The following is an 11990-nucleotide window of genomic DNA, read 5'->3' on the forward strand; positions in this document are numbered from 1 at the left end:
CCTCAATTGTGTCTAATGAAAAAGGCAAACATTGGCAATTGTTATGACACATGCATGGGACTGAGTTACTGCAGGAATTGATGTCGTGCTTGCCACGCAAGAATGGCCGTGATGAGTCTGGAAAGGAGGGAGGAAGCAGTGGCAGCGAAAAGAAACAGCAGACAGTGTCCTTGTTCTGTCAGTGAGGGAGGGTGAGAGGCAGAGGGCTCAAGTGACCCTCCAAAGTCAAGCCAGAAGTTGTTGGAAGAGCTGAGGACAGAACAGGAGCTGCTTCACCTCGCCACGAGACTGTCATACTAGACCATTTACTTGCTGATTTGGGAAGCTTTTATCAGTTTTCTTTGGAAAATGAGGTTTATTTTTGTCTATCTGGTGAGGGAAGGGCACTGAATAACTGCTTTGTAGTGTAGTCACAGACCCATCCCGTGTGATACTGGAGAAGGAAAGTGATGAGAGCAGTGCAGGGCTCTTAGGACAGTGGCCTGATAGACAGCTGGGAGGCTGTTTCCCTGTGCCAGTGTTTCTAAATCCCAAAGCCCTTACTGCAGTGACAACGGTCCTAAAGCATTGTACGTCCCTGTGTGCATTGATGTAAACATCCTTAGGACTTTGGCCATCAGTAAGCCAGGTCCTGTGACACACTGGTTTTTCTTTTGTCAGTTAATCAGCTAACAACCCAACCGGAAACCTGTTTCCCAATAATATTAGAGTCTCTGAATTTCTGCTTGATGCAAAGCAGTAGTAAAATAAGGAACTTTGTCACTAATAGTTTAGGGATTGAATTCCTTGCCAGTGAGAACAAGGGATAAATAACCTGTTGCTAATGCTGTTGCCACCCTTCTGACGTTGTTCCTTAATCCTTTTGACGCACCAGGAAAAGGGGAGACTGCAAGATGATCGTGGAGATGATGAGAGGTCTATGCCATTGGGAAGGCTGGGTTTGAGTAAATATTATTCCCACGGTATTGGTGAGGCATCACAACATGAAGGGATTTGTTACTGGCAACACCAGGATTAGAAATTTGAGCTTTTTTTCTGGCATTGAGTCTCGTGTTCATTACCACTACTCAGGCACTTGAAAGCTACTTTAAAGTGACACTGTGAACAGTATTTTCTTCAGTCCAAGATCAGCTATTCATGCCAGGAAATTATTTGCCCTTTTCATAAGAAGAAGAAAAGTGGGCTTAACTGGGTTGGTGGGTGCCCCAGTGAGTGACCCCAGTGGCTGGGCTCTGGCTCTGACCCCGCTCCGTTCTCTTACCATCATCATCCTCCCCGTACTTGGAACAGCATCTGACTTATCAGTGCTTCCTCAAGTGAAGACCATCCAAAAAATGAGTTGGTGCCAAAGATTTCTCATACATGTGAGAGCAGCCCGTGTTATTTTTCCTCGTCATGCCCTGATGCTTTCCAGCATAATACGCTGTTGTAGAACTGGGGTTTGCTCCCTTTTCTGTAGCTGTCAGTGCTCTGTTCTTCCTCTGTTCTAGCCTCAGCCACACTTAGGTGCCTGCTCACAGTAACTCCTGGGTTTGTTTTATGCAAAATTTAATGAGTAAGTGCTTTGTTACAGTCCTGTGAAAAATAGTCTTTGCTGGCATAGATCATACCCAGGGGCCAACTGACGGGGTGAGCAACAGTTCAAGCTCAGTGTTTGTCTTTGATGCTGAAAGTATGTAATTAGGATTCATCTCCTTTTGATTTGTATGAGAACAGCAGCTCATGTTCATAGGCGTGGATCTTTCCTAGTGCGTAATCCATTTGTGAGGCAGATCGGTCCTGCCTGCCTTTTCAAGAGATAACAACTACTGTCAAAAAGTAGTGCATCTTGGGGTGCTTTTGGTGTGTGTATCCTGAAATGCCATTTTCAGAACTTCAGCACAGTAAAAATGTATTTTTTCTTAACTTAAAACTATTAATCCTGAGTGTAAAACACAGATATATTTACCAAACAAACAAAACAAAAACAAATAAAACCAAACCAACCAACCAAAAAACCCAAAAGCACCAAAGGGTTTGCATTTATATGATTTCTGAGAACTTTAAAATTATGGTTATTTTTCCAAGAGAAATCCTCTTATATTTTTCCATTTGCATTTTTTTGGCACTTGAATTTTTGCTGTTGTACATTTTCGTGTGTCAATAATGTCAAGCATATCTGCAATATCATTTAGTTTTATCTGTTGCTTATATAACTTGCTGACCTTAAAACTTTGGCTAATCCCTTTCAGATCAAGGAATCTATTGTTGGTGAAATAAGACGAGAAATAGTAAGTGGATTGTTAGCAGCTGTATCACCCCAAAGCAGATCTGCAACTGCAAAACAAGATACACAGCCATGAAACGGGTACTGCAGGTAATCTTTGGCAAATGGCCACAACCAGATTTTATTTTGTTTGTCACATGAAATATCATTGTTAACTTAAACCTTGCTTTGTTTGCATTTTCCCCTTGAAAGATAAGTGATCAAAATAGAAGTTCATTAAACACAGAGGATACTAATAATCCTGGATAACTTTGCAAGATCAACGGGTTTATAGTTTGGCTCATTCTATTGTCAGCTTTCTCGCAGTGGTGTTTGGTGTTTGATTTTGGTGTGCTCTGTGATGGCTTTGCATGTGAATATAGCATGTGAGAGGATTTCTGTAGCTTGCCTGCCTTAGCCATGAATGTTATCAAAATACATACTTAAGCATAACAAGCAGACTTCCAAAAATTTAATTTAGATATTCGTCTTGCTTTTTGTTTTCTGTAAGGTTGGATGTAGTCTGAAACGCTATGGGATTCTGCTTTGAGCGGCGTACACTGGCAAAAGAGTCAAGTTATTTTTGCTTCAGGAGATGTTAAAGCTGCTGAGATAGGCTACTGCGTTCAGTGCTTGATTCTATGGTGTGTGCCTTTCCTTGAGTTCGTTTATAAAGACTTAGACACTTTAACTAGTTCATTACTTTCCTTAAAGCATCAACAAAACTGTGGGTCTCTGAAAGGTTTTGTATTTATTTGTATGTCCCTGTTGTAAATTTTTGTGTAGCTAATTTCTTTCTTTAATGAGGCATCATGAAACTTGAAGATTTCCAGACATAAGCAATTTATAAATAACACACATGCATTCAGCCTAGCTTTTTTACAAAAATTTAAAAAAAAAAAAAAAAAGACAAAAAACCCCCCAAAACACTGACCTCTATGAGGTATTTATTGTGCAATAACTGATTCACTTTAAGAGCTTGAAACAACCAGTAATGGTTTCCACTGCTGTTACTTAGTGCCACTTCAAAAGAAGGAAACAATCCTGATGTAAAAATTGCTGTTAATTCTTGGGGCGGTTACTATTAGCAGAGTGGTAGAATGACATGAGGTTACTTAAACTACTTAAAGTTCTGACACTGAAAGCCTTATATTTGTGTAGAAGACAACTTTTAATTATTTTTATTTGCTTCCTTACTGTTTGCCCATCCCTTTATAGCAAAGTGCCTTATTTTAAGCACTCTTTGTGTTGACTGCTTTCAGTCAAACCAAGAGAAGTTCTCTTCTGCTTCCTATTAACCAAAATGCAATAAAAGTACTGGTCTTCTGAAAGCAATTAGGATGTGCAACTTGGAATGGATGAACGACCTTGCTTGTATTATGGAGAAAATGGAAAAAATCTCTTTTCCTTCCCCATCCGTTACTGAGTGTATTTTCAGTTAGCCTGGTGAACACGTATTTGTTCCAGTGGAGCAAGCTGGAAGTCATTGGAGGTTTTATGTGGTCAAATAGACATGTAGTGGATATGTAATATCCCATTTTGCTGTGCTTGGAATCTCTTTATTCATTTGCCATTTCCATCTACTAAAACTCTTTACACTATGTCAAGGTCTTGAATCAAAAATTGTTTCAAATATAACAATGTTATATGGAAAAGTTTATAAGATTTTAAATTGTGTTAGGAGGACACACAAGGGCTGATTTCTTAAACAAAAGTGTATATTAAACCAATAAAATATTTATTTTGCCTATAATCTGTGTCAGTGTTTTTCATTGACCGTGGTTTACTCTTAAGCAAAGTAAGTAATACAGGTTTGATCTAATAGTGCACAGAATGGAGAACAGCAGCAAAGCTCAGGACTTGAGTTTCCAAAAGCTTTCAGATGTTCAAGGGGTACTATATGCTTAGGAAATGTGAAATTTGAGAACAATGTTGGCACTTAAAACCAAACTCTTTCAGTTTTTTGCTCCTGTTGTGGTTCCAAGAATTTGGTTGGTCTTGACCTCTCCTCAGAGTTGATCCCTGTCGGTGGAGCCAGAGGTTTGTTGAAAACCTTATACATGTTTAAAAGTTGAAATATAAGCTCCGACAGCACTTACGTGTGGCAATCCGTTCAAGGTGGTAAGCTGCAGTAGGTTTCTGCTTTCCTTTGGAGCTTGCGTGAGCAGGCAGTTCCATTCCAGAATGCCGCTGTAGAGGAACCAGCCAGACCTGAGTGCCTGCAACCTTGCTTCGCAAATGTCCAAACCCAAAACCCACTCAAATAATTGCACCAACAGATGCTCCCCTTATACCCCAGCCAGATTAATTAACACACTTGACCATTAATGTAGGTCGCATGCCTGTGTGCTACTCAAAGTGGCATTCCAAGAAAGGTGACAACAGTGATGGAGAAAATCAGCTCAGGAGCCGGTGGCCGCTGCACAGCACCTGCCAGCAGCATCCTCCACACAGCCTGGCTCCTCGCAGCTTGGAGGTAACGACCCAGTGTGCCTGGGGTGCTTTCTCAGCAGCAGAGACTAACTTTTAATATGTCCTGAGAAATGAAAAACAGTGTGAATTTCTCATTCAGCTGACGGGAGGCAGATTTGTGAAGTTCTTGGCATAATTTAAAATAAAGGCATTTCAAAATGACATTTCTAAAAACTCTACTGAAACTAATGAATATACAAGCACCTATTTTTCCATAATCCTGATAACAGATCTTTGATATTCTTAAAGATAGTTCCGGCTAATATTTTCTGATTGACATTTATGTAGTTATAGGAATGTCTATAAACTCCTGTTAGGAAAAAAAAAAAAAATGTAGTGCACTGCTGTCATGTAAGTTAAGCTGTACTGGTATCAACCTCTATTGACATTTCTGCTTGTGCCTTAGGAACAGCCATCATTATTATTGGACGCATGCCTAACCTGGGTGCCTTGCCCTTTAGCAATGTCAGTTCAGCTGTAATGATTTTCTGAGCATGGATGATTTTTCTTGTATTTAACGACTGAAACTGCTACTTTCCTTACAAATTAGTGTTGTCTTTTTTTTGCGAGCCTGAAATTTGATGTGAATTCTATGTAGATTGAAACAGCTTTATTGGCGGCTGATAAATAATGGTTTATCAAATTTGCTGTGAATAAAGCCAACAGTAATGCCAGAGATATTTTGGATGCTTTTCCAAACTTCACTGTGATAGTGGTCTTTGGGACTGCCAGTTGGCTGCAGGAATATAAAGCCAACGGCTGTATTTTGGAAACGCTAAGAGCTAGCTGTTCTCAGTGGGTGCAGGATGGCTACGTCACTGTTGGTAATAAAATTGACTTGTCTTCAGCCTGCTGCCTGTGGCACAGCTCAGAGTAGGGACAGGTTTGGGGCCTGGTACTTGGAGATTTTTTTTTTAATTATTATTATTTTTAGGATGAGTGAAAACATGTTTCTAGCCCCCATTGTTGCGGTGAAAAGCTACAAAAATGACCTATGCTGAAATGACGTGGGGACATCCCAGCATTGGGCAGCTGGAGGCAATAGCTGGAAAGGTGGGAGCAGCCCCTGCTCTCCCTGGGTCAGCACTGCGATGTCTGGGAGGTGCTGCTGCTGCTCGCTGTGGGTGCGAGACCCGAAAAGGAAAGGACTGAGGATGACCATGGGGGTGGGGGTGTGAGTACGCAGGAGAAGAGGGTCCTGCTGCTGGTAGTTCTGCAATGCTGTTTGCAGAGAGGGCTCGGAGTGGCCCTGCTGAAAGAACTGATGGGCTCTTGAAGTTCTCTCAGGCAGTTTTGCTGAACACAGCCCTCACAGGAGGGAGGCTGCCCTGCATCTCCTTCTTTCTCTCAAACTGTGGTGTGCAAGCCCTCAGCAACTTGCTCCTGGAAGGCAAGTGATGCCCAAGAGGCTCCAAGCCATGCGTTTCCTAAGGACCAATTTACTCTGGTTGCTGTCTCTTCTAAGGTGAGAATTTAAAGCCTTGCCGATGCAGTCCAACCACTGATGCTCACCAGTATCACTCTACTGAGTCTTGAGGGGCAGCGTTTGTCCTGCCTTTGGATTTTGTGTACTGCTGAGCAAATGGCTTACACCTGAAATATAGCATAGGTTAGAACATTTTAATGCAGTTATAACGCAGATGAATCAGTTTTAATGAAATTTGCCACAGGAAGATACTGATTAGGGAGAGAGAAGAAGAGACCAATTTGGAAGCCAGAGTAATTCAAGCCATAACTAGCAGTGTAAAACAAAATTGTCCCTAAAGTGCTGGAAAATTTCTCTTTTGGAAGAGTTTTTTTTCGATAGGGAACAAACCCAAGACTCTGAAACTTGTTGGATGTTGTAAAATTTACAGTTTCAGTCCAATACAACACTTTCTTCTGAATTAACAGGATAATTTCAAAATAATACATTATTTGATTTTCAGGAAAAACAAGAAACTTACATTACCTTGGCATATGGCCAATCTGCTTTGATATTTCACAAGTAATTTTTAGATCTGGTGCTAATCCTTCATATTCATACCATAGAATAAAAATGCACAATAATGTTATGATAACAATAGTAACAATAAAAGATACTAAAAAAAACCCAGAAACAATATTACTCGATAATTCTAAATAGCTTGTATATCATGCAGTTCTGCATATATGCTTTCTGAGTGATGGTAAATATTATATGCAGAAACATATTTCTCTTTTTTTGACAGGGTAAAAGGGAAAAGGCTGGGCAATGCTGAAGTAATTAAATGGTAGCAAGGAGAAGGCAGCACAATGAGAACCAGGAATTGTCTCAGTGAGTGAGGAGCTGTTCTGCTTATTGTGAAATCTTTGATACAGATACCTGCTTTCACAGGTATCTCTAAGTTTGTGAGTACTTTGTATAATAACGTAGAGTTTATCTTCTGAAGTAATCTCGTTTTCCGTTGGTTGTATACTGCAAGTTATTAGGGAGTCTTAGAGTCAATTTATTAAGAAAACATCCACATAAATATTTCTGTTCAGTTTTCTGTGTTCGACTTCAGTTTTAGATTTTGGTTGAAAAGGATCATAAAGACATGGGACTTGATTTTGAAGGGCAGTGTCCTATACTTAATGTTAAACAATGTAAATTTTATATGTGTGCTTTATAAATTAAATATTGTGGTGATTGGGGGTGCAGGAAAATTTACATCTAGGCTTATTTTTGCACTGGCATAAGTAATGGAAAGAAAAGCCTAGTAAAGAGATGATTGCTTATCCTTAAATACAAGGAGTGTAGTAGCGCAGGCTCATGAAACGCTTGGAGTTTTGTTGCAGTCATCAACAGGGGAACAGCCACAGCAGATGAAACCAAAGGTCCAGCCCCTTCGATATCTTCATCCCCTCAGTGGCCAACAGCAAATGATGCCGTTTGGAAGAGCGTTCCCTGGGGGAGTGTGGGGAGCATCTCTGCCTTCCCATTCTCAGCAGGGGGTGGCTCTGGGATGTCCTGGCCAGTGGTGGTATCCCTGATGGATTTGTTTTCCATGAATGTATCTAGTTTTTAGCCTGGTAGCCTATGTTTGTGCCCTGAATTTTCTGGCTCAGACTCTGAAACTCTAGCAGTTAATTTCTTGTCCATCTTCTCCATGTTCTATATTTTAATTTTTGTGGGTTTTTAAAAAAAAATACATTAGAAACTCAATTTTATGTTTTAATTGTTTAATTCAATGGTATAGTCAGTCTATTTTTGCATTAAAGATTTATTATGGAAATAAGATAATGTAATTTCATTCTAAAGTCTATGTAAACTGCCAACGGTAGTTCTACTTATCAAAAGATATATTAGATTTACCCTGTTGTTGGTAAGGGAGCAAATTCTAGCATGACTGCTTGCTGAAATACCTCCCTAAAACCAGTATCAGAATTTTGGTTTCTGCACTATTGAACTATAGTCCGTATTATACATTAATCTTTTGACTGTCTGATCAGGTTACCTCCCATTAATCCAGCTCATTTCCTATGGATATGTGTGCTCTATGGACAGTAGTGGATGGCACCTACCAGTAAATGTCTGTACATTCCCTGACAGTCTGGAGAGCTGTGAGTCCCAGAGAAAGACTTGAATAGATGGTATCAGTTCTTATGTCCTCAGATAAAGCTGACTTTAAACTGATCATGATTAAAACTGTACCTCTAAGGAATGATGGTATAAATAGAAATAGCTGTATTTTTAACTTACCTAGGCGTTGTGAATCCATGTATGTAGTTAGTACATAGTCATGGACAAGCCTGGTGTTCGATGGATGGGTACTGGTGATGGATGTTTGGGTTAGGCTGTTACTAGGCCAACAGCTCTTGCTGAATGTCCCACTGACTCTGTCGCTGCTCAGCAAGACTTTCTCTTCTTCTTCTTGACCTGCCTGCGGCAGCACTTACACTCATGAGACAGATGTGATTTGCTCTACACCCTCCCACCCTTGCAGCTTTTAAATTCTTCACATTTTCTGCATATAAATAGCAAACTGTGTTTCCAGCAGTTGAGTGGGAGCCACCCTGATTGCAACCCCTGGATTTAGCTATTTTGGAAGGAAATTTTCAGTGCCATTTTTAAGAGATCTTTGTTTATTCTTGAAAGGTTTGCATGTCATTTTAGCACCTATGAGCAAAGCCTGGTGTAGAGCCTAGGAGAAAAACCTGTTCACAAACAGGTATGGTGTGCACAACAAAGACCATGTTCAGTGTTCATGCACTCTGCCTCCCTTCTGGGGCTGCCCAGCAGTGACCTGAGGAGATGCTGGTGTGAGGAGAGATCTCAGGAACACATAGATTAACACATCTTTCCAAAGGTTCTGACATATCATTGGCTACAACAGGGATTAAAGTTATGTCCTAAGGGACATGGAATGGAATGACACTGCCAAGCAGAGTCTTTGCCTGATGGATCAGAGAACTGTGACTGAATGCTTCCCTGCAACTGCACTGGTGAAATTAGGAGCCAAAGCCTTAAGTAGGTGGCCTTCACAAGCAGCTCCAGCTCTCTCTCCACTCCTCAGCTGGCTGACGCTGCAGGAGTCTCCGACCACGGCAGAGAAACCGAGGCAGATCACAACTACAGCAGAAACTGTGTAAGGAAAGCGCAGGACAGAGACCCTTGAATTCTCTTCCCAGCAGCCTCTGTATCTGGCTAGGAAAAAAAAAATATAAACCTACCTTAACACAGCAAGAAAAATATCTCAAGCAGGAATGGCGCTGTGAGTGCTCTGGTAGCTCGTCACTACAGTAGAATCCATTAAAAGGCAGCACTTCGTACCAGAACCTAGTGAATGACATAGGAAGGAATGATCTTAGACGGTTGTTGTTATTTTTTCTTACATGATAGTTTTAGCTGAATCATGAAGGAATTTGAAACGTGGGGAGTGCACTAAAAACAGAAGATGAGCTAAAAGGATTTGGCAGTACTTAAATGCATTTCAGCTCTTCCCCAGACTATGATGCAGTCTATAGAAAATGCAAGCACACTTTGCCCGGAGACATCTAGTGCTGCAAATTAGGTGTAAGAGTGAGCTGATGTAGTAATCCTGAAATGCTATACCCGAGTGGTCTCTGAAATAGGCCTCTTATACTATTTTAAAATACTTGTATTGTTATAGTGCATGTGAAGATTGCTGGGCGCCAGCTGCAAATAGGCATAGGGAGGAGAGCTGCAGAAGCAAATATCTCCACATCACATGGTTGGTGGGCCTCATAGCAGCCCCATTAAGGATTTGTCCTTGTGTCTTGTCCTGTTCCTGTTGTCTGTCTCCCTTCTGAACCTGCCAAGAAGTGCTTTCATTGGTTTATTTCTTCAAAAGACTGTTGAACATTTTTCTCAGGTACCTTTTCTAGCAACATCCTTGAGACATGATTCCTTTAGACAGCATGTCCAGTGGTCTAGAGCTGAAACACAACACTACAGTCCTTTGGACATTTAATATTTTAATATTTTTTTCACTGTCTGAATGTGTTTTTCAAATTTTATCATTAACATAAGAAATTTTGAGCCTTTATTGTGAGAATTATACCTCCTGTAATACAGTAACATACGCTGTAATTGTAGCATAATTTAATACATGAAGTTTCGTAGGCAGGTGTAATAGATATTTTGTGGCAGTTTTTTCATAGAGAAATACGGTATTTAAAATATACTATTTATTACTATATATAATAGCAAAGCAGCTGAGAAACATTTTTCTCATGTTATCTGGGACTGCAGAACCAAAGATTATGTTAACTATGAAAATTTATCAGAGAAAAGTCACAACTTCTGATCCCTGTGTGTGTCCTCCCCCCAGGTGTATTCCTGTGTAGATTCTCTATATCTGAAGCTGTCATTGAAGTTAATGGTGTATCTGTTCATGATAATTAGACTGTCCTGAAAATAACTGTCTAACAGTCCTTTGTGAAAGTGGCATGTGCCTCCGCTACTTTAGTGTCTTAGACTCTTAGTTGTACCAGCAGAACTGCTGCAATTGTGCTCTGGCGCAAATTGTCTGTAGATATCTACAAAGCAAATTATGGTTCTTCTTTGTAGGAATAGTGAAGGCTTAAAAATTATCACATGAAACACTGATGTGTGATGTCCAGCCTCAGCTCTGAATTCAGCTGCTCGCTGTTTCCTTACTGCGGTCTGCCAGAGGCAGGCTCAGGTTGGTACTCCTCTCCATGAATTTTTGTGTTTGCTATTTGTTCCGGCTGGGTGTGTTTCCCCTCACATGTTGAGAATGTTCACAGGCCCTCCAAAACCCTGACCAAAATGCAGGTAGCCTCATCGCAGGTAAAGCTGACTCTGACAGGCTAGGCCGGTCTGGGTTTTCCTGCTGTACCTCATTTTCTCTTTCTTCCCAATTGGCAGGTATGTGTAACAAGAGATTGGCCCAATGCTTGTGGGCTCAGAGCTGAGCTTTCAGCACAACCCTTTGAACTGGCTCTGGGGCATTTTCTGCCTGTGGCTGGGGATCCAGTTTTGGCCTCAAACACACCTTTGCCACACGAAGGAGCTCTGCTGGGCAGCCTGGCAGTGCTCAGGTGCTCTAAGCAAAGAAGGAGGTTACAGCAGTGGTCGCTATGTATTGTTTCAGACAGTTCTTTTGAATTAAGGTGAAATGAAAAGTGAAAATTAATTATATTCACAAAAGGCTACTGTTGGTATGATTGACCAAATTATTGTCATGATCTTGGAAGGAGGCACAGATTTTGTACCCCGAAGTAGGATTTGGCCATCTAAAAGTGAAGTAACTAGTCATTTTTATTTTTTCTAAGGCTAATGGAGAGAAAATGTCATCTCCAGTAAACACTGTATTCTGCTTAACTAGGGTAAACTGAAATGCCCTTTGATGTGTCTAGTATGAGGGAGCCAGATAACTGGTTTAAAAGTGGATGTTCTCAGTATCTGAAATCAAGTGAGATGGAGCCCACCAGAAGCGATAACAGTCTGAATCTGCAAACCCAGCCTAGGGTGCAAACCCACTTAGCACACCAGATAAGCTTCATGAAAGTGTAGGCATCTGTGTAGCATCATCATCAAAACTCTTCCTGGAAGAGTTTTAGAAAATGATTTCATAGAGCAGTGGCAATTGTTTGATAGGTGGGGAGAGCAGGTCTGGCACACTGTAAGAGAGATGGGATTATTGCATCCACCCCTTCTGCTACCTCTGCCCTCAAAATCTGAAAACTTCCTGATTTGTGTTCATCAATAATTAAGAGCCCATCAGCAATACTCAGAGGGAGCTTGCATTGCACTTCTGAGCAGCCAGTTAGTAATATACAGTGG

The 11990-nt window shown here is 40.8% G+C and overlaps 1 protein-coding gene across 3 annotated transcripts in view; it reads left to right on the plus strand.

The window, feature by feature from the left end:
* The window catches only part of ITPRID2 (ITPR interacting domain containing 2), a 42187-nt gene extending 38189 nt beyond the window's left edge, over positions 1-3998 (plus strand). For all 3 annotated transcript variants that reach the window (XM_065840776.2, XM_071811161.1, XM_065840777.2), the window contains exons 18-19: positions 2232-2356; positions 2757-3998. In XM_065840776.2, coding sequence (XP_065696848.1) covers positions 2232-2342 — 111 coding nt within the window. In that variant the 3' untranslated portion in view covers positions 2343-2356; positions 2757-3998. The remainder of the gene's footprint in view (positions 1-2231; positions 2357-2756) is intronic.
* Positions 3999-11990: the final 7992 nt, after the last annotated feature.

Source organism: Patagioenas fasciata, chromosome 7 (genome assembly GCF_037038585.1).
Source record: "Patagioenas fasciata isolate bPatFas1 chromosome 7, bPatFas1.hap1, whole genome shotgun sequence".
Lineage (NCBI taxonomy): Eukaryota > Metazoa > Chordata > Aves > Columbiformes > Columbidae > Patagioenas > Patagioenas fasciata.